The sequence below is a fragment of the Aulonocara stuartgranti genome (genome assembly GCF_965226115.1).
Source record: "Aulonocara stuartgranti genome assembly, chromosome: 20".
In the NCBI taxonomy this organism is placed as follows: Eukaryota; Metazoa; Chordata; class Actinopteri; order Cichliformes; family Cichlidae; genus Aulonocara; species Aulonocara stuartgranti.
In genome coordinates this window covers 22,522,419-22,546,084 of record NC_138956.1, presented here as the reverse complement: position 1 = coordinate 22,546,084, position 23,666 = coordinate 22,522,419, and the positions used below count along the sequence as shown (strand labels likewise).

Genomic DNA, 23,666 nt, shown 5'->3' with positions numbered 1-23,666 from the left:
TCGTGGTTCCCTTTAAAGTGGCCCACAGCTGAATATGCATGGACACTGGGAGTGAATTCAATGCAAACGGAGAGACTGACTGTGCTGCTGTCACACCTGTCAGGTACTCTGACTACTTTGAGTATGAGGCCATGTTGTATAAACTAGAGTGAACAGATAAAACTACAGCTGGAGAAGTTTTATCCGAATTTGAATGTCCTCGCTCCTTAAAAAGCCCCCAGACATATTTGATGACCCCATTAGCATAATTATATATGAGATAATAAAGCGACACTGGAAAACCAAAGTAGCAGTTTTTTTTCATCATCGATCAGCAGGTGGATGTTCAGCAGTGAAATAGTGCATAATTAGAAGATTAATGTCAGAAGGGCAGAGAAAGATATTAACGTTGAACAATGATGCATCTATTTTAGTATGCTGCTGCCAGACTGGTAACCCAGTCACAAACTGAAGCTTCTGGACTTAGAAAAAGAAATGAATAATCTGAGTTAAGGTTATTCCAAAAGGGTTCCTAAAGCCTCAAAGGATCCCATCTACCTCTACAAAGAATGCCCCAGTAGAGGACAGAGCCAAAACCCAAAAGGACCAGAAGATTGACATCTTACGCTGTCGGAGGAATTAGATCTTCTTTGTTTTGGGGAGTCAGAAGTCGCCGGTGTCTGCTGAGAGAGAATTCATCGTTTTGTTTCGCCTTCTTCCCATTCAAAGTGTGTATCCACACTGTGCCAACTATCCTCTGGCAGTGTTATTATAATCATCCTGTTTCACACAAAAAACACTCTTGACAGGAGATTTTAAAAATTCTAAATTGAAAGAAACACCATTCCAGATGGAAAAGCGTACACGTTTAGTGCATAACAAATGTATCTGTTATGACTGGATCTATGAATAATCAGTGTAGTCATAGGAAGTGAAGAAATATAAACACAAAAGCTCAGGATCACACACTCAGCCTCAGTGTAAAGTACAATTCCTTCCTCATGTCCACATTCTCAACATTCATGTTCACCATCAGTCCTCAATACGGCAGAGGGAAAATGCCAAAGTTTTGGCAAGAAGAGGTGTGAGACAACGGACGGTTAGAGAATGGCATTATTTTTGATATCCATCTGCCCAGTGTGAAGTCATCATACTCTTGATTAGAGTCCTGCATATTGGGCAGATGGTAGATTAGTCACACGAGCTCAACAAATAACTGCCGTCCACATGTTCATTCTATGTCGTTAAACAGGAAAGCTGACGGTGGAGTGGGAACACAACTTCTAGCTGAGCAAAGAGCAAACATGAGTGATCAAAAGTAGTTGCCTCCTCTTTACACGAGAGTCTCTGGATGCATGTCACACATACTGAAAGCATGTGAGACATTGTGTGCTCAGACTTTTCTACGGTGATGGTTCAGTTAGTATGAAGCATTTTAGGAAAGAAGGATGATGCTGGGGAGAGATGCCCCCCCCCCAAAAAATAAGAATAGCTCTAACATGAACAGCATGTAGTTGCTGTTGCTTCTTGGATTCCTTAGATTTTCTTCTAGTGGTGAAATAAAAGAGAAAAACACAAACCAACTACATCTTCATTAGAGTTTCTGTTCACCTAGGGATGGCTGCTTATTTTCCTTAAGTTATGATATCAAACTGATCTTGACAGGTTTATGTTGCTCTCATAATAAACTAGATTATTAGGCCTCGGCAGGACAAAAGCAATTAGAAAGCCCCTGATGAGCGCTGGCCTCGACTGGGGGTCTAATCTGTAAAGTCACACACATGCATAAGCAGTAGCAGCACCTGAGTTAATGAAGACAAGGCAGTGCTCTTTGCCTCATTAAAGTGGCCAAGGTCTGTACTCGAGGGAGGATAATGCTCCCATCAATCGCATCTTTGACACACAGTTCAGCTGCCCAAGTTTTTTACGCCACCATTCAGGAGATAAGACAGGCCATTGTACTTTTAAACACTGAAGGAGAATTTAAAATATACTCACTACTGTGGATAAACAAAATAAACTGGATGCATTTAAAATGTCACTTAAGATAAAGCACAGACGTTTTTTTCCTATTTAAAGAAATGTACACACATGAACGTACACACAAATCACAACAAAAAAAGCACATCGATGTTCAGTCCTGCTGTATTGGCCTCACTTATCCAGCATAATGGAAAAGGGAATGTTAGCTGGTCCAATGAGAGTTCAAGGCAGCTATCCAGAAAGGTAGGTGTGTTGGAGCTGGGTAAATATATCCTTATCAGAGGATGCCAGCCAGTGATTTCCTCAAAGTAAATCACATTCACAGCAAGAAGAGGCTTCTGAATTTCATGGTCAGGAACTAGGATGCTCAGTGTCATGAGAATTAATAGAGGAGAGGAGAGATGGGTGTGTTTTTGTGCTGCAGGATTCAATCAATGCAGAGAACTGAAATGGAGAGGCATCCATTGTTAGAGAGCCTCACTGTGAGCACAGGGGTACAATGAGAGGGGTCAGAAGTCACCCAGGAGGTGGAGGTCAACAGCTGAAGAGCCAGCAGTGTTGCGAAATGGTCAGGGTGAGATTAAAGGCGCATGAAGCCATTTATCATGCTCCTCACAGTAGGCCTGCTGCCCTGAGGTGACTTAGCAGAATAACGGGTCCGCTGTCCTACCGGGATGTGAAAACACAAACTGTCTTTTCATTAACAGCCTTGAACAATGCCCAACTAAAGCCGAGAGAAAGGGTGGCGGCAGAGCTAAAGGACGCCTGGCAGTGTGTAGAGGGTGAAACAAAAGGCTGCAGCAGAGATCGTGTGCCCAGACCACCAGCCTCAAATTGGCAAGCTGGCACCAAAACAAGGGTTGGACGAAAACTACGGACTAGTGAAAAGCATCAAGGGGAACACAAACACAACCCTGTTTGTAGCAGGTGCCAAGACCTCAATGCCACAGTGGGACAAAACACTGTCAGCAGCCCCATGAACATCCTCCTGAAATAGCCCAATGTCATGCTTATGTTTTTATGAACAACGTCCCCTCTGGGAAACCTTGACCACTCATTCCGCATTACACATAAATATTCCCAGTTAAACTTAAAACAGGAAGGGCATTCCTTTGCAAATAATTATAAGAGTTATACCAAGCAGTGGCTGCATGCGTCAGCCCCCCGTGGCTCTCCTGTGTTCTCCCCCTGGTGGGGATCAGAGAATAGATTTACCTCGCTGGCTGCACTGGAGCTCTGACACACACCCACAGTTTGGTTTGATCTCAGCCAGTCAAACACATGAAACTGCTTAGCAAACAATGAGGACACAAAACCAACGCATAGCCAAACCCTTAATGATCCCATGAACATGGATTAAAAAGAAAAAGAGAGCAAAGAAAATGATGCATGGCTTAAAAACATCAGAGAGGACAAGGTTTTTGAAGAAAGGGCAGGATAATCTGGGTGTGCGCCTCACTTTGTCTCCCTTTTATTTCTTTATCAATAAAGCAACCAGCTTCAATCAGTGAATACCAATCGGAAAGGCTTTAAAAGAAATATAATATCCACAGAAATGCTAAAAAGCATTCATTATTTTCTCATTCTGTTCAGTCATAGCATATAGACAAGATTAATGAGCCTCTAGCAGAGCTGCTGCCTGTAAGGGAATCAATACTCACAAAAGCTGGTTTCATAGTGGCTATTGGATCTGTGAGGTGCGAATCGAAAACGAAGTTAAAAAGTGAAGTGTGGAAGTGGATAGCGGCCCTCTCCTGTCTCTGTCTAAAGCTCGCCGTCTCCTTATCTCTCCTTCCATCTGTGGAGCTCAGAGTGCTGGCTCACACAATGTGCCCCCCTGGATTGTCATCTTCAGTCTGATTGCAAGGACCAACACCAACCCACATTAGCATGCGCTTTACACACATGCACACACACTGAGAGCGCCTTAAAAGGAGAGATGCATAGGCCAAGACCTCATGCAAGTCAAATCTCCTTGTCTTGAAACCCGAGGCAGTGCATCCAAGGGTTTGTCTTGTTGAGAAAGAGGGGTGATGACTAGGAACGATACTGAAAGGAAGGGGAAGAGGGTGTGAGAACCAGAATATTTTACAAACCAGATTAAAAAGGAAGAAAAAAAAAAAAAAGATGTTTTTAGAAGAGGTGTGTCCATGCACTTGGGGGTGGGTTTGGTAATGTCCAGGGACCCCAAATGCTGTCACGCAGCTCTGTAGAGTGCTCCAGAGCAGCCAGTCGTGACCGGCAAGATGGCTGCCACAGCACATCAGAGAAAGCAAGAGTAAGCAAACACTGCCGATGGAGAGACAAGGGCTGAAGAGAATGCAGCGAGAGAGAGAAAGTGAAAAGAAAAGGGAGTTTTCAATTTTCAGGGGGCACTCCCAACATCAGTAAGAAAGTGTAGGCAAGGATACGCCCAATGAAACTTTTACTGCATTTCCCACGCACTCCTCTCATTTGCTATGCACTTTAAATCGCTGGTGTGAATATTTCTATTTCGAGCAGACGCAGGCTTATTCCCTGAAAGGAAAAAGAGAGAGAGAGGAAAAAAAATGAGCTCTTGCGCTTTGGTTTGAGCAGAGAACTCACCGCCATCTAAATCACTATTCATGTGAAAAGAAAAAAAGCGTTCCGGGTTCATTAACTTTAAGTAAGGCTCAAAAATTGGAATTTTTCAAAGGCTTTTAGAAGCTTACCAGCCAACCAAGGCCTCTAATAAACATCTAGTCACGATCAACCGAATTGAAAATTCCTATGAGATTCAGCATGCTTTCAAAAAGTACTAAAACATGGTGTTATTGTTATGGAAAACTGTGCAAGCAGGGTAGTGGTTAACTCTACAAAGCATCATTTGTTTTCATTTTTTTTTTGGTTTTTGGGGCTTGTATTTTAAATTTTAACTTTCTACATCGAAGTACATGTGCTGACAAGGAACCTGTGCATGTGTGAGCTCCATCAGAGGCTGATATTAGCAATATTAGGGAGTACGAACACATTTTATTCCGTAGCACCACTGATAGCAAAAGAGAAAGAAAAATATATATCTATATTTTTAAGGTCCACCGTCTAGGTAGTAGAGCCCTAAAGCAATTTTATTACGTGTCTGGCTGTATGACTGGAGAGTAAATAAAATTTATTCCCAAGAGAAGAATGAAATTAACAGAGGGCAGCTCTCTGCCAGCAGCCAACTAAATGATTTTTTAAAAAGCTTCCAGACATTCAGATGAACTCAAAGCTGCCCAGTTCCCTTGGTAAAATACACTTACATGGCGCATACAGGAAATGGGGGCACTGCTTCAAGTTCATCTCCTTTTAGCAGACCAGAGCTATTTTTTCAGTTTGGAACCAATATCACCATCTATTCTCCTGCCAAAGAAATGCAGTTTGTTTTGGCTCCTCCTCTTAGGCCACGTTTAGTCTGTTTACTTCATCTTTCTCTAAGCACCGGGGAGAATACAACAGGACTCGGGAGCTCCAGGATTATTGTGAGCTGCTGAGGATATCTAGGAAGAGCAGAAAGCTCCAATAGCCAAGTAATGTCACAGCTGGCTTAATCCTGTCACTCTCTCACGGGCCACATCCCTCAGGTGCAGTCTGAGGTGGTGAGGTGTTCATTAAACTAGATAATTAGAATGAACAGTGCCCTGCCAGTGACCAGACTTTAAAGGGAAATAAAAGATCCAAGCACATACTTGATTGAGCTCATTACCCACTACGCCACATTCTGGAAAAGGAAGACAATGTGCAAAACCTCTGGATGTCTGACTTTTAAATAGTCATCATTACACTTTTGGCTATGGCACATTTCCATTAGTATTTGTCATAGTTTGTGACTGAATTACAAAAATACCACTAGATCCAAATGGTAATGCTACGTTACGACAGGTATAAATTGGTGGTGCATATATGTCGGCCAATCAGCAACCAGAAATTGCAAGAACTGGGCAGCCAGGCAGGTATGATACAATCAGAGACAATAATGCACAGTTTGCCCACCAGAGGGCATTGACATGTTGATTTTAAAACTAAAACAGTTAGTACATTTGATAAGGGACCCTTTTGGTGAATGTTTATGGAATCATCTTATGTAAAAACAAACAAAGAAACAAACCAGTCCCTATAGGCCCCTATATATTGCTAACCAGTCTTTTTTAAATAAATCATAATCCTTTTAAATTGAACTTTAGTGGTTAGTTACCATTTAACTGGTTTAAACTATTAAAAGTTAGTGATGCTGGGACTGGTGTGACCCAATTACAAGATATTATGTAGCAGATGTGGTTTCTGAGGTTTTGGAACCACACCAATTTTAGAAAACACCCACATTTAGTGAGATTGACAAGCTGAGGCTGGCACAAAAATCTAACTCAGCTGCAATCAGCTGACCATAATGCTCACAGAAATCACCTGATGGCTCAGCTGAAGGCCTTGCATCTGATTAAGATACATAAATAGCAGCCCTCTAATGTAGTCTATTAGTCGCTATACATTTGCAAGCCACTTTGCAACCCACCCCAACACCTTTTCTTCATGCCATGTCTGGCTGCGGCTGGTAAACATCTTGCTTGAATTTATGAAAGATTTTAACTGCCACATATATACACACTACCCAGACGAAACTCATATGAATTGTGTTTAATACACAAACCTGAATGCAATACTGAGTTAAAGTCACATAGTAATACACTAACAATACTTGATCAAATCAGTGCATTACCATAGTGTGGTGGTTAACACATTTGCCTAACACACGAAGGATCACCAGTTTAAGAGTAGCAGGAGGCACAAATCCTTGAGGATTGCGTCAATAATTTAAAGTCTGTGGATCCATCCACTGTGGTGACCCCTTGTGAATAAGAGAGCAGTTAAGTGTTCACTTAGTGTTCAGGATATTACAGAACAGTTCCTACTGGCTAAAGCTGAGAAAACATGGTCTAGTACACTTGAATCGAGGCGAGGCATTCACTCGGCTGCACACAGACGAATACCAAAGGTCAGTCATTTTCCACGAGTGTTTCCTTGGCAGCCTTTGACAAAACTATAAACTAAAGTAATGCCTGCAAATGCTGAAATAGCTCAAGAACAAACCCTCTTTGGAGTGCTCCCATACATAAAAGCTCAACAGCAAGGTTATCCCAGAATGAGTCATATTACCATAGTGGAAGGCAGCTGTGATCTTTCTCATGATAGAAAAGCCTGTTGAACTTGGATAAAGCACATGTACAAGGCCTCGAGCCGCTATCCTTCCCAAAGCAGCTAAAGATGAAAGTGTTGACAGCAGTATTTCCATATAGAGCCAATATTGTGTCTGTTCCTTCCATAAATGCACATCAAAGATGTTTTGAACTACAGTATCCCCTCTGTGGGCTGGTGCCATATTTTTTATCATGATCTAATCGTGAGCAATAAACTGCAGCAACATCAACACGACATCTGGCACTTTATGGTAGCACAACACTGCCAAATAAGTATGCATGACTTTGTCAGACAACAGTCACATACCAGCATCTAATGACGAGGACATAAATTGCACTGGTTGCAACAATGACGCATAATCCAGATTGCTTGTGTGCAGTCTCACACATGAACAGAAAAAAAAGAAAAAAAAAAAGAGAGATTCTTAAAAACTTCAGAATCGCAGCACACCAAGGTGTAATTACTGTATCGGTGGCATAAGTTGGCAGCGTCTAAAAACTGACCACCTGCATGCAAACCATGGCCCGCAGTAGCCAAGACATCGACCTCAAATCTGCAATTAGCTCACTGTGGTTGTTCTGAGAGGGTCATGTAAAGGAACACTAGGCAGCAACATGAGCTCCTCACTGTGGGAAGAGAAAGCATTAGTGCTATCCGAGCCTGCGATTTGCTCAGGATGGACAGGCATCACAAATGAAACCTACAAGTCACTTCTGGACTGTGTGTAGCAGTGCAGTTATCAGTAACAGAAATGGAGCAGAACACAAACAGAACAAGGGAAAATTACTGAGAGGCTAGTGGACAGCTTATGCAAAACTTAACTGAGAAGCTTACAGAGGATTTCTTTAATTCTGCCAACAATAAGATGATTGTTTTAGGATAATGGTAAAAGAGCCAATGAGGAAACCATGCCAGCTGTATCTTGTGTGGCTGTTTAATGACTGCAATACTAAAAACCAAGGTTTATAAAACTTATACCTTCTTGGTAACTTGTGTTTCTTAAAAGAGTAAAATCTAACAAACTCTGAAAAGGAAGGGTTCTATACTGTATTTGTTTAGCTGTGTGTTTTTTCTGTGTTCTGACGGGTTGTCAGTCTCTATAGAGATTCAGGTCGGAGTTTCACGTCTTTACAACAGGAGGAGGCAAGAGCCGAAGAAACGGATCTACGGCTTCCACGTCTTCTCTGAATCTCAATTTCCAAATCTCTGTCTCTTGTCTTATTTTTTCCAGTCTCTCAGTTGTTTTATCCCCATCTTCTTGTCTTCTCTAATCTCTTCCCGCTGTGTCTCTACTCAGCTCTTTATCTACATCCCAGACAAAACATTAAAGCGCTGCATGCACGGGGAATATATTTAGATGTGAATATGCTCTGTGATACTAACACATAGTGGGATTGAGACAAATTTGGGGGGAAAAAAAAAAAGTTTTAAACACAGAATTCTGAAAATATTTTTATACACTGCAGTTTTTTAACAAAAGAAATGTACTAATGCAAATATGTGCAAAGATATATTCCATCATTTACTGTTTTGCCAAAAAGTTTGTTCCAGACAAGTTTTGACCTAAATTGCATGATGAGGCATCAGGCGGGCCTTGTTAAACAAAACAAGTCAACTTTTGTACTTGCTTAAAAACCGTGTCCAATAATGTGAATGTCAATACATTTTTGAACTATATTAACCTTATGCACACAATATTAATCTTTTCCATCCAATGGGATTCATGACAAATGTTTTATAAACAAAGATCTCCAGATTAGGTTTGTTTTTACACGTTACAATTGGGACGAGTGGAATTCTTCTAATAATGAATGAGTCTGTTACCTAGCACATACACGTGTCTGTGCCTTTTACCTGTGCAGGTTATGGCAATAACATCGCAACAGCCTAAACACTAACACCGAGGCTTCAAAATGCAGAGTCCAGAAACCGGTGACTGATGTCACGGTGGCTACATCCATCTTTAATATACAGTCTGTGGTTTCACCTGCTGTCACTCTGCTACCTTGCAGTTACATTAGTGTGAAAAAGGTCACCTTTATTCATGTTAAACATCTGTGAAACATGTAATTATTATTTACTGGCCTGCATTATACAATATTTGGTTGTACATGCATAAACACTAAACAGTACAGACACTAAAGCCTCCCCCCCCCCCCCGTGTGTGTCTTAAATATTTCAAGCGGAAACACTTACCTCATCCCATTCTGAGGTGAAAGAGGGAGATTTCTCAAGTCTCTTCTTAGCCGTGCTACAGTTAGAAACAGACTCGCTACGGTTTCCCAATCCTCCTTCCTCTTCATTAGGAGGCGACACGAGCAAGTCTGAGTCAGACTTGGACAGGCTGCGTGCCAGCTTCAGGTCCCCAGGAGGGCGCATCTTGACAGCAGATACAGCACCAGCCACAGAGTCCCTGGGTTCCTTGTTCACAGTAGCATAAATTGCTTTTGGATCACAGTCTGTCAGGATGGCGGCCATGCTAGGACGGCTAGGTGGCGGCGCAGCTGCCGTTACTCCCTCTTTAGCTTTGGCCCTCTTTTTTGTTTCTGGCTGGTCTTGATTGGGTGGCAGAACACCTGGAAGCCGGAAGGACTCCTCACGGCTCTCAAAGACAGGAGAAGATCCGTGTAGGAGGCCTGTGAACTGCTCTGGTACACCTGCTTCCTGGTCCTGGCTGAGCTGTGAGTTATCTAGACAAAGAGACAGGGAATAGACAAAGTCAGTGAAGAAGGAAAGCAGTCTGTGAGGGCTGGAAAGTAGACTTCCAACTGAGGGGCTGATCCTTACAGTGTGGCTAATAAGAAACCACCCACACAAGCCCTGAAACAGATCTGTAATTGTTTCCTACCAGGAGTGACGAAGAGAAAAAGGGGGAGAGAGAAGAGATGGAGCAAAGAAAAGGCGTATGTTGGCTGGAGAAATGACTCCTGAATTCCAAACTCAGCTTGTAGCCGTCTGACAGCTATCTGCTAGTGCCTGAATGCCTGTATTTTGCAACAGGGAGTTGAAGCAAGTCATCTCTGTGAACAGCCCTCATCACAGAGGCCTACTTGTCTGTTAGGCCCGTTTTCCTAAAATGACATAACACTGAGAATGTCCCAGAGTTTCCGACTAAACTAAACTTTCAAACAAACCTACACATAAATTCCAAGAGTGTATGCCAGAGAAAAATGAATACAACACAACAAATATCACAAAGAGGAGTGAAACTTACTGTTTGCCGTCTTCTCCAACAAAAAAACGACTCCTTAATGAGACTCAATGGCAAGTGCAACAAAGAACAATGAGATTTTTTCCTCCTCCCCTCTCCCAAGGACTTACTGCCACCTAAGCCTATTTTCCGCAATCAAATCAGCCACAGCTTGATAGTACCTGTTGTAATCGATATGTTGCTTTGAGGGAAAAAGAAAAAAAACTAACTCGTGCCGAGCCTGTCTTCTTCAACTGCAGTGACGTGTTTTGTTGTTTAAAGTGTGCGCCCTCTGTGTTTTCTAGCTTCTAATTCTAGCGCCTAACGGAGGGCGAGGAATGGAAATTTGAATCACCCTGTCCTCCAGCAGCCAGACTGATAATTAGTCCTGTGACACATGGTGCGGGAGTGTGTGGGCTTGTGTGGTCTCTGCCAGGGTGACAAGGGTCAGGAGTGTTTGGTGACAGGGAATCTGGGGCAGAGACACCACAAGAAAAGTAGTGACCTGTTGCAGCACTTTGTGTGTCCTTCACAAAACAGCTTCCTGCCAAAAATGTGCCCAGTGCAGTCATTTTATCAGTATAGGAAAAGAATTATCTACACCAAACTACCTCAGTACTATTTCAGGGATCATTTCCTGGGAGGGAGTGTGCCAAACAACACCCTAAACTCCCTTTTCACAAGCTTGGGAAAAGTGTGTGTGCGTTGGGGGGTGTTTTGTGTGTGGGTGAGTGAGTGTACTGCACACATATGTCAAGATCACAGCCAAACACCCACCCTCTCCTTGGCAGCTAGGGAGCGTGAACGCCCTATGATCACATCCATGTGCTTCCAACAAACTCACGTGGTGTTAACCCTTGCAAAGACCACCGGAGCCCCTTTCTATACAGTTCTAGGATGGAAAACCCGCACACATGCAATCTGATGTTTTTGCAACTCTTTTATATTGGGTGAAGTCACCACAGACGTGGGGTGTTTATTTCATTTGGCAGCGACAGCTCCATATCGCCCTGATGATGTCATGTTTGGATTGCAGATGCTGTGGAATCAGTGCTGGTTGTTACTTCACTAGCTACACAATCCAAAGTCAATCCATATGTCCCTGGAAAACCTGCACTGTTTCTGTTTGAGTTTCAAAGACATTTTAAACTCTTGGTAGTGCACTGCAGCACAACTACAAGGTACTAAGGCTATGACATGGGGACATTTGTATTAAAGTACATAATTTGATCATATTTAACTCACTGCAGCGCATTGAGCCTCCCCCATAAAAGATCATTTTATACACTGCAAAGTGCCCAGCCCTGGACAAACTATACAACATCAACACCTATTACATGGTTCAAGGCTGTTTCTTACATCCCTTCTTTAGTTCTTTTAAATTATTGTTTATCAGTCAATATAATCGGCCCCACTGATCAGTTGGGCTCCACATAGCATCATATATAATGATGCAGAAGAAGTGTGACAAACACACAGGTGCTTAACTTCCTTACATCTATCCTTTGATGTGCTACAGTTCATAAAAGCAGCACAAACAACTTTAGCTAAGTATCAAAACTACAGAAACGACACTGCACTCTGGTTGTGAACTAATGGAACAGCATGTATACTTTGAGGTTTATTTCCTCACCAACGTTGCTCATAACAGCGTAATATTTAAGTTAAATGGGTGTTTTTAAAATTTATTATTATTATTATTCTTTTATTATTATCTGTGGAGAAACTTCTGATCTTACAGGTACTGCTTTGGAAACGCTATAATACATCAGCAGCAGTAGGTCTGTTGCGAAAATGTGGATTGCTGCTGAGAGCAGGAGGAATGTGTTTGAAGACAGACATTAAACACCATATATCGTTGACTTGGCATCTGTCCTCCACCTGCCACAGAGATTGCTGAGGTTTGGTCACTGACCGTCCATAGACCACATAAGTTACAAGAAAGATCACATCAACATGAACAAAGCTAAATATTTAGCCTCCGCCGACTGCCTGGGTTTATGTAATACATAAAATAGGAACCAGGTTTGAGTGGCTGATCTGCAAAACCTCAAAAAGTAAAGAGGAAACAGGTCAGAGACAGGGTTATTTAAGTAGAAACCAAATTTGTGGTTTTGACAAATGAAATGAAGAGAATAACTTTAGAGTTCCCAAATATAAAAAGGAACCAAAAAAATGAAATGAACAACATTTTGCCGTGTGTTTTAAACTTTAAAGTTGCTAATCCTTGAGCTTTGTTAAAAAAGAATTACTGCTCTTGTAGAAAATTAATAACATTTTAATGTTTAAACTCATTACGGTAAACATCTGAGGGGCCAGCTGTTCAGTGGTTTTTTACATCAACTCAAAGAGGAACAGTGACACGACAGAAACACTGAATATGCGAATAAAGATGCTAAAAATGTATTTCCAATTCATATAAGCAATTATAACAAATAAGATCACACTCTTATTTTCCGTTTTTCAATTTGTGTTTATTTTAAGTCAGAGAAGTCTCAAACAGACAGACTAATGTTACTGCAGCTGGCCAATAATTTTTTACGTGGTGAAATTACATAAAAACAACTCGAGAAGCCTAACTGGCTTCTTTTTGCAGGTTGTTTCCAAACACGTGCCAAAACTCAATTTATTCAATGAAGACATCTGTATATGTATCAGCAAAAACCCAGCAGCTATACTCCTCATCTCTGCTCCGTGCCTGACTGGATGAAGTGGCATATCCAGCTTTAGGCGGGGATGTGGATCTAAGATAGGAATGTCACGATCTGATCAAGAATTCAGTTTCACATTGGCAATGAAACGAGTCTAACCCACTCGCCAACGAATGTCAGTCAACCTGCCCCTGACGAGCCAAATCCCCTCTGCTGCCCGAGAATACCAATCGTGCACTTCCCCGGCTGCGCTAATCCAAGCCAGCCTATCTCAAATGCATCAAACTGAGATGCATTTCTCCTATTTCACTGACATGCTTGGCTTGTAATTTTCCAAGTCTGATGTGTCAGGTCCATCTTTCCTTACCCTCACGCAGCTTTACCAGCAGCAGTTGTTGTACCTTATTAGGTATCTAAAACCTGAGGACAGTGACCGTACTCACCTCCCGGCACCCCTGGGCCCACTCTTCCTGGAGGGTGCAAGGTGTCTTTCGTCTTACTTGGGGCTCTAAGGTCGTTTGGGGCAGAAGGTTTATGCTAAAGTAGGACAGCAAGAAAGAACAGATGATAAAAACATTTTCTGTGATTCTAAACAATCATAGTAGCTCGTCTGAAGCCCAGTTAGCAAATAACTAAAAGCCAGACTAATTATCCTGCTTATTATCCTGAAGACATACCCTCCCTGATCAACTGCATTACTACTAAAAGATTATTATTATCATCATCATCATCATCATCATCATCATCAGGCAGGTCAGAAGCACAGCCAACTTAATAGGAGCTTGCAAATTAAGACACAAGTATATACTGTGTGCAGCAGAGGGGCTGTAGAGGTGGTTGACAGCAATAATAAAATGCTGCTAACTGGATGATAGATATCAAAGGGCAATAAAAAAAAAGACAATGGCAATAAATAAAGTAGGTAGATTTACAACATTAAGACGCACTATTATCAGGGGCCGTTTAAGATGACTTCTGCCTTCTGCTAACATATGACTCAGTTTCTGACTCTGAAGAGACCGTCACCTTAATTTTAAAACCTGCTATCATCACTTGGGTTGGGTCAAAAATTATCCACTCATTCACTCTTCAAACCAGTATATAGGAAGCTTGTTGTCAAACCAAAAAAAAAAAAAAAAAAAAAACCTCCAGATACTACTTAATATACAAATTAGACAGCTGTAATCATGCATTTTTATACAGTATAATTTCTCAAACATTCTGTCAGGACCACTTTAGTCAAAGTAGGATTGTTATTTCCTCTGCAGTTGCATATATATGGCAAGTTTCGTGCCTTTCCACATGTATACATGTTAAGCCCTCGTACAGATCAGACAGGCATCAATGGATGGACCAGACTGGTCATATTTTACTACTACATTCATGTAGATTTTAATTCCATGTATGCTTTGTCCACCTCACATCTATCACCAACTGAAAACCACCAGTTAACTCTGTCTGTGCATGTGGGACTCGGACTGTCATACAGGGCTGCTGGCTCAGCTTGAATCTTCGGCCTACCAGAAGTAACGTCAGGGCTGATATGATGCTTTGCAGCAGTTCTGTCATTTTTACTTCCACAAGCGCATGATGGTCTACAATGCTTGGGCTAGTGACCGAATTACTTTTCACAACTCATAGTAGGATACTTCCACATACAGTGCAGCAACTAGGGTACAATCCTATAATTTTAGTATTCAAATAGCAACCTATTTTTGAAGCAGTTATAGTACATGAACAAAAGAGTTTACCTGAGGTAGGACACTGTTGGAAGACTGTATAGTGGTATTGTCATCTAAGGAGACAAGAAAACAAACGTTGGTTAACTAAGAGTTACAGAAAATCCATTGTTGGTTCTGACTTTCAGAAGAGACATTACGCTGAGAATGTCAAAGTGATGGATAATAAAATCATGTATTATGCATGCCGCCATTATCGGTCTAAGCGTCAGACAGACTTCAGATTAATCTTCCTGCCTTTTAAACAGCACCGAGTACAGAGACATGATAGAGCAGTTTTAAAACGGATGAAAAACTAATCATTTAACATTTCTGTCCAATTCAACAACCCCCTCCCCCCCAAAAAAAACACAGTAAGTTATTCTTTTTTTATAACACCATCATTTCCATCTGGAAGGCCCGATGACATCCACGATTAGACACTTCAGCCCAGTTTTCTTTGGATGATAGTCAAGCTGACTAAGCTGAAAGGTCCCAAGGGTACGGTTTTAAAACATCTACATCAACAACTAGGGATCAAAATTGCCTCCTAATTTAATCCCATTTAATCCAATTACATGCAGTGCCATTCAGCAGCCACAACTGAGGAGGGTCTGCTGAGGCTCTGTTGCGATCAAACAGCAGCAAAAGAGCCTGAGAGACAGAGCTCTCCCGTATTCACGTCAGGAACGAAGGACCTCCTGATTTATATGCAGATATAACAAGGTAGAGTGACTGCATTTTACCAAGAAATATCTTCGTAAAGCACAAACAAAAAGAATTGCTGGAAAAATATGCCTTTTCGAAATGTTACTTGTTGTTTTTTGTACTGAATAAACACAATTACCTTTATATGAGTGGGGCTCATGGCTAGGTGGTGGTGGGATTTTTGTCTCTGCAGTCAGCAACAACTCATATGTGTGATCCTCCTCCTCCGCTGGCTCCCTTTTCTCATCAGCACTGCTGCTAGTATACAGGGCCTGCAGAAAAGTCAAAGGATTAAAGGTGAAAAAGAAGTAGCGGGTTAGAAATTACGAGGCAGTTGTGTGAAAATATTTGTTTACAATAGGAAACCCTTCATGAAACATCCACAATATGCCCACTATGATCAGCAACGGTTTAGACCAGAACGGTTCTCGGACGCTGCCTTTTCCAATTCCGCTTTCCTATTACATGTGCTCCACTCTGCACTCAGCTGAGTGTTTCTTAAGAAGCCATTTGAACTGAGTAGCAGCGCTGAAGGAAATGAAAAGGGTGGTAGCTAAGATGAAACCGGCATCCTCAGTGACAGATTGTTATTTTCCCAGCAGCCCCTGTGTCATAGTGTTAGAAAACATGTCTAACTTTTCAGTGGCATTAACTTTTAAAAGTAGTCTGTCACGACCATTTGCAAACAGCTACATGTGCGCGTGTGAGCATCTGTGGCGTTAAATGGCAACCGTTTCTGCTGGCTGTATGACCTCTGACCTATTCGCATAGGATTTGTATTACCAGGGGGACTTGATGTGATTTACTCGTGTCTGTGTAATCATGCTACTATTAATATCCTGCCAGATAATTGTGAGCCTAATGAAAGACAGCAAAATGCTTCTTACCAATTCGTACAATGCAAGCTAACAATTTCATCTCTTGAATGGTTATCCATGTAGTGTATTTATCCAAATTCTCCTTAAAAACTATCCAAATTTGCATACGTACATTTTTTTCTTTAAAAAGCAGATTCAGTGGTTGATTTGCATGGGATTAAGATCATAGATGATGTCCACAGCTATCACTAGACCACTATCACCATGTGAATACAGCTTTACTTCCTTACCTCTGAGCTCACCTCCTCTTCATTACCAGGTCCAGGATGTGACGAGAGAACCAGGCGATCTTTCTGTACGTCAGCAATACAAGATGTAATAAAAAGTAATCAATTCATTATCAGTATTAAAAGATACATGCAAACCTACACTGAAACACAAGAAAAGTAACACTGGTGGATTTTTGTAGCACTGTCATAAGAAGAGAGGATCACCATCTCCCTCTAGTGGGAGTTCAGCATTTCAGTGCCTCACTCTATGTCTTGGTATGTACAAGTTTTATAAGTTTATGTATTGGTTTTTTCAACTAAAAACATCTTTAAAAAAAAAAAAAAAAAAAAAAATATCAGAAACTGCTGACCTTTCCAGCTTCACTATCAGGCCTTCCCGAGTCTCTGTCAGAGGACTTCCCACTGGTGAGGCTGTCTAAAGAGTGGCAAGAAGTGGCCTCAAACAGAGCTTCATAAGGGCTCTCCTCCTCGGGCCCCAGGGCCAGCCCCGAGATTAGCTCACAGACTTTCTCCAGGTCACCTGCAAGTCAAAATGGATAAAGATTGAAGCAAAAACAAGTTCTCAAGTCAAAGTAATAGGTAAACTATCGTCATACTTTCCTGCACAGTGGTTTTTTTCTTCTGCTTAAAGATTTGCTGCTGCGAAGGCAAAAATCACCCACTATCTCTCACAGGAGACTCCCGATAAATCTTACCCTTTTTCCGTGGGCTTGGGCTCTCCTGAGGTGGAGGCACTGGTGGAGGGGGAAGGTCAATATCAGGGGGTTTTCCAGTCATATGACCTGGAACAAACGAGAGATTGTATCGCAGCTGTTTCATGTGATATAAATAAGAGAATAATTCCCACTGGAGCTCTGTATGTGCTCATTTGGTCTTTACCAAGGATCAGGGCAGCTATCTGTTTGCTTTTCTTAGAGGGCATGTCCTTGACAATGTCCAGCGCTGTCAGGCCCTTCTGGTCGACAATGTTCACGTCGATCCCTGGGAAACGACAACAGTAACAGTCATGTGCTAAGTACGTGTCTTTCCTAAATACATGGAAGTTATGTAGATTTAGGGCTCTACGGTCTGACCTGCACAGAGAAGCTTCTGCACCACATCAGTCTTCCCAAACAGAGCGGCTTCGTGGAGTGCACTGCCTTTCTCTGTCTGAGCAGGAAAGAAAATGAAAAAGCATACGAATTTATGAGAAACATAATAGACAGAAGTTCTTAATATTTCCTATGTTATTACCAAAAAATTAGACTACAGAATATAGCAGTTCTGTTCCAGCACCAACACTTTAGTAAAATACGTAGCGCATGTTGTGTGGATTCATGCCCACTACTTGGTCCACTTCTTGAACTGACAATTATGTGGTTGAGAAATCAAAGCAGATCATTTTCCAGCTCACAGGGCCATGCTAATTAAAGTCCTGCCGGATGCAGAGCCTAAAGGAAGCTGAATAGTCTCCACATCTTTTATTCAGAGGAAAAAAGGACAGAGAAAGGATCTCCAGACAGACGGGTGGCACAGTTTGATACAGAGCCAGAGCTCTAGGGCCCACCAGGGGGAGCAAGGCCGGCTCTGCTTTGCGCTGGCCTTACTACAACAGTTCCTTTGCAAACTGAGAGCTTAAGAATTTTACATTTAATCTCATAGCTTTAGTAGGAAGTAGCAAGAGGAAGTGCTGCAAGGACAGATTAAGTTGCCTAACATGATTTGGGCCATGAAAGTATGTTAAGAAACACTTGCAAACAGAAGTTTTTCAGTAAAAAGAAATATATAAGTAACTATACATCAGAAAAAACAAAAACAACACATGCACATACCTCATAGTTAATGTCCATTCCAGCATCTAGTAACACCTCCACTACGGGTAGGTGTCCGTTGCGAGAGGCCAGGTGTAGTGGTGTGTGTTTCTTGGTGTTGCAGCTGAGCAGATTAGGATGGGCACTGAGCAGCAGTTTGACAACCTCCAGGCGGCCGTACAGTGCTGCCAGGTCCAGCGGAGTCTCAAACTTGTTATTCCTCATGGTGGGATCAGTGAGTTCCTCCAGCAGCAGCCGCACCACCCGAGAGTGGCCGTACTGGGCGGCACAGTGCAGCGGTGTCTCGTTGTCATTGTTCTGTTGGCGGTGGTGGTGGGGGGGATAAATAAGTAAGAAGCAGCTTGGGAAAAAATGGCAGCACAGTTAAGTTGAGGTAAAGTGAAAATGTGTAATTAAGGAGATAAGAATAGAACAGAGATGCTTGAATCGTGTCTGCAATAAGTCAGAATTTGTGACTCGACTGAGTCATTGTGAGAGTAAACCAGTCAGATGGGTACAGGCAAATCATGAAAGGTCATGAAAAACCACCAACCCTGAAAAAAAAAAAAGAAAAGAAAAAAAAGCACACAGTGAGGCTTGATTGGGGTGAGGGGGCGGGGACTGGCAGGCATGCATGGACTAATGAGGACAGGTGTCTGTGTGGCACTGAGTGCCAGGGGCAGCAGGGTGCTAACAGAGGGGCAGGGATACATAGGCGGGTGGGGAGACATGGAGACATGGGCCGGTTTGACAAGAGGTCAGAATGCACCGACACTGAAGAGCTACAAAGGGTCAGGCATGTATAAAGCTTCTTTGTTGTTGCTTCTCACCAAAGCACAAAACAGCAACAACCCACATTGCATAGTGAAAAGTAAAAATACACTCAAAGGATCACTGTGATATTAACAATAACATTTGGTCTGCCCTGCCGATCAGATTCTTTTTCTCCCCACAAGTCCAGGTCGGCTTGACAAAAACCCCAAAACGGGGTCCAGAAAACTCAACTATACTTCTATTGCACAGAAAATATACATATAAGCAGCAAATCCTCAACAGAGAAGAAAATAAAACCCCAAAATTGCATTTTTTTGATGACTTTCCTTTTGATCAGCTGATCAATGTATCGACAAACTGTTCTGGCGCTAAAAAAAAAAAAAAAAAAAAAAAAAAAAAAAATGCAGTGATGATATTTTAATGTTGGAAGGACTCCTTAAGTTTAGCCAGTATTAGAATGATGTCCTTTATATTGACATGCACAAAAACACGACTGAGCTTGTACTGCAGGAAACATGCTAACAAATAAGTAGATAAAACACAGAAGAAACAGGAGTATTGACCAGATAAACTCAGTAACTAGTGCTAATTGATTCTAACCAGTCAAAAGCAGGAATGCAATCAATAGACATGAGAGCTTCCAGCATGTTATCTCTACCACGAGCAACCACCAGGGGGCAATCCCTGAAATCCTGCATGATCAAGTCAAAACACACAATGACAACATGCATATAGTAAATCAGAGCAGACCCTGCTGTGCTTTCTTTCACAATAGGGTGTTAGCAGAATTCCAATTTTGTGATTTTCTGCAAACATGGAAAGACAATTTATCTGCAGCTCTGTGGCTCTCTTAAATATTAGATACAGATGGGGTGTGGTAGAAAATGCCAGCTATTGCAGAACCGCATATTCAGAGAGTCAGTCATTCCAGACTAACAGAGCCACCTACAAAAGGGCTGACAGCTGGCATGAGAAGTCCCCACATGGACATGCATGATGCCAGTTTGGGTGACTCCCAGAGGAAGACGCCAGCTGTGCCACCGAAGACAGGCCGTCACGCAGGGCAACAGGGCAGTTTTAGACGGGTGTGACTTGCCTATTTACTGCCTTCTCTAAAACCTGACGCCAGATGGGATCAGCAGGTATCTCCTTCTTTGTTGGGAGAGCGAGTATTGTACTACACTGGCAAAGCAGGTCACGGTTTGAGCAGGGAGAGAGTCGGTGGAGTCTAGAGGAACAAAACGACACCTGCCTATCAAGAGAAGGGACACAAATGCAGGCTAACAACAACAACAAAAAAAGGCTTTTCTTGGATGAACTGAGCTGAACAAAACAAATGTAAAAGAGGCTTAAGAAAAAACAAAACAAAACCTTTCTCTGGCAGCTAAATTAAACCGACCCCAGTTTTCCCTGCCTGGGTGGTTTCATCATTTTCCATGATCCATCCTTCCACACAAACTGGTGGCCAAGCTACAAGACCTGGGGCTTCCATACAGCACCTGCATGTGGATCAATAGCTTCCTCTCGGGCCGTAGACAGAGAGTCAGAGTTGGCCATCACACATCCTCAGCCCTGAGTCTCAGCACTGGCTCACCCCAGGGCTGTGTGCTCAGTCCACTGCTCTACTCTCTCTACACACACGACTGCACTCCTCGCCACCACAGCAACATCTTTGTGAAATTTGCAGATGACACCACAGTGGTGGGGCTCATTTCCAAGGGAGACGAGTCTACGTACAGAGACGAGGTGGAGCAGCTGACGTCATGGTGTAAGGCCAATAACCTCCTCCTCAACACTTCAAAAACCAAAGAACTCATAATAGACTTCAGAAGGAAAAAGGCAGAGATCCAACCACTATTCATAAATGGGGACTGTGTAGAAAGGGTGGCAAGCTTCCGCTTCCTGGGAGTCAATATAGAGGAGAACCTTTCCTGGAGTGTGAACACCTCCGAGCTGCTGAAAGAGGCCCAACAGAGACTGTACTTCCTGAGAATTCTCAGGAGGAATAACATCACACAGAGACTGCTGGTGTCCTTCTACAGAGCCACCATTGAGAGTGTTCTAACTTACTGCATATGCATCTGGTACACTAGCTGCACAGGGGCTCAGAGGAAAGCACTCCAAGGGATCATTAACACCGCCCAAAAGATCACTGGCTGCCCTCTCCCCACACTGGAAGTTCTACACAACGCCCACTGTTTTAAAAAGGCCCAAAACATCATAAAAGACACCTCACATCCTGGCCACTCCCTGTTCGAACTGTTGCCCTCAGGCAGACGGTACAGGGCAATCAGAGCAAGGACTAATAGACTCAAACACAGCTGTTATCCAACTGCAATAACACATCTGAATACTACAAAAAAAATGTCCATCACGCCACTCTTGTGTTAATCTATGCACGGTCTGAAGCATGTGTGTGGGAATGTATGTGAATGTTTTACTGTTATATCTTATTAGTATTTTAAGTATTCTATCTATCTATTTTATTTATTGAATTTTATTGTTTTATTTATATTTTGATATTGCTAGGGATGATGCAATGATCGGGGACCATTCTTAATTTCGTTGTTCTCATGACAATGACAATAAAGTTTCTGATTCTGATTCTTTGTACAGTTGTGCGCTCGTCTTTGGCTCCAAACAAATGCACGTGTACCGACACAAGCACACTGACACAGAAACGGTCCGAACGTCTTTCATCTGTGACGCACCATCGAGCATTTGTCACAGCTTTTTAAACAGATTTACTCTCAGCATTTCGATGACACACACACACACACACACACACACACACACACACACACACACACACACACACACACACACAAATATCAGCATGATTCACTTCCTCAAACATGCAGGTCTGCTGCCTCCATAGTAATCCAAGTAAATCTGGCATACAAGGACTTTTATATTTTTTTGGCAATGTGGCTTTTCCTTCCTGGAAGAGGCAGAGGTGTGACATGCAATAAAGGTGCCTTAACTTTTAAGGAAGCCCCTTAGGTACAATTCTAAACTCAAACCATGCAAAAGCTGCCTGTAAAATCAGGCAAAGGAACCTTTTAGATAATACCGAAACACCCTTTTTACTCTTCTCTCATGATATTTAATAATAGTGCTGAAAAATGACTCTCACAGTGGACACATACCATGACTTCAGTGCTTATGAGCATGTTAACACCAAATGTCTCCCTTGCCAAAGTGGTGGTCAGGGCACTGTAGCAATGTTTCACCCAGCATCTGATCGCATTAAACATGGCTGACCAGCCGTCTGACTCACTGTTAGGAAACACACAGCAATAGGACAGTGACCCTTGGCTCCTTCAGTGGCAGCACTGGTGCATGTTATCCACACAGAGGCCTTCCACTAAAACATCCACTTACTCCCAAACACCTCGACCGCTTTGCTTTGTATTGCAGTTTTAGCTTATAACGGAAGCACTTATAGTTTATCCCACTAGTTGTATAGTAGGAGTATACAATTTATTTATATGGCTATTTTTAAGCATTTTATATCAGCAAAATGAGCCAGCCAATCGGGAATTGAACCTGTGTCTTGTTGCTCGCCCCATTTGCACAAATGCAATATGCACACAAATCTTACAGACTCCATTTCTCATTAACATTATGATTTATGTGGAGTGCATTTACAGGGCAGACACTTCAGGGTCTTGTGTAATATTTTGTTACATTGTTCAGCCGAACTCGTTTATTCATAGGCCGTCAGAGGAACACGCATATATACAAAGCATAACTAGAAAAAACTATTTGAAAGTCGGTCTACTTTGCTTTTGCATTAAAATCTGCATGTGAGACAAAAGAAATTGAAAGAGTGAAGGCATGACAGTTGGAGAGCTGAAATATGGAGCCCAGTTTGAAACTAATTTCAGCAGACTGCTTGCCCTGTAGCAAACAAATCCCATTCAAAAATGCTATTGTACAGAGTTAATTTGCAATTTCTGATGAAACACTTTTATATTGTTATATAAGAAGGACTTTCAGCATTGAATTCAGCTTTATAAAGATTGGGATCAGCATTATCTCCTCTGCACTACCACAGGCCACATGAGCGGTCAGACAATCACGCACTAACAAGATAGATCTCAGAAGGCTATTACCCAAAATGACACCAAAGGCTTGCAGCCGCGCTGGGAAAGATTAGAATTCATAAAGCAAAGCTAAGACTTCCTGGGCAGTCTTGTGTCTTTACGGTGTGTGGAGCTGCATCCTGAGTTTGACCACAGAGCACGTCAAAGAAGAGATTACGCTGCTGATTGACAAATCGTGGTTTAACCAAAAACATCTGGAGATTACACCCCATTGTGTTATCACGCTGCTGAATGTTCTGAGACGAGGGAGAAAGACCCCAAGTGACAGAGAGAAGGGCAGGATGTTATGGTTCTCACAACCTGCAGCTGGGAGACGGTAACACGGTTTGACTAGCCACCGCAGTCACGTGACACGCTCACTGGCAGCAGGGCGAAGCAGAGGTTACGTCAGCCTGGCCTCTGGAAGTGGTAGTAGTAGTAGTGGTGGGTGATGGTGGTGGAGGGGTGGGCTGAGCAGCTGTTG

The 23,666-nt window shown here is 42.4% G+C and overlaps 1 protein-coding gene across 8 annotated transcripts in view; it reads right to left on the bottom strand.

Annotated features, from left to right (window-relative positions):
- Positions 1-23,666, bottom strand: part of LOC309696527 (ankyrin repeat and SAM domain-containing protein 1A) — a 65,909-nt gene that overhangs the window by 21,808 nt on the left and 20,435 nt on the right. For 5 of the 8 annotated variants that reach the window (XM_082517791.1, XM_082517788.1, XM_082517789.1 and 2 more), the window contains 11 exons: positions 18,342-18,638; positions 17,604-17,679; positions 17,410-17,511; positions 17,226-17,312; positions 16,881-17,050; positions 16,531-16,593; positions 15,562-15,694; positions 14,748-14,791; positions 13,440-13,533; positions 9,352-9,845; positions 606-662 (listed from right to left, as the gene is read on the bottom strand). In XM_082517791.1, the coding sequence (XP_082373917.1) occupies positions 606-662; positions 9,352-9,845; positions 13,440-13,533; positions 14,748-14,791; positions 15,562-15,694; positions 16,531-16,593; positions 16,881-17,050; positions 17,226-17,312; positions 17,410-17,511; positions 17,604-17,679; positions 18,342-18,638 (1,617 nt within the window). The remainder of the gene's footprint in view (positions 1-605; positions 663-9,351; positions 9,846-13,439; positions 13,534-14,747; positions 14,792-15,561; positions 15,695-16,530; positions 16,594-16,880; positions 17,051-17,225; positions 17,313-17,409; positions 17,512-17,603; positions 17,680-18,341; positions 18,639-23,666) is intronic. The other 3 variants (XM_082517793.1, XM_082517794.1, XM_082517790.1) reach the window with 2 other exon arrangements.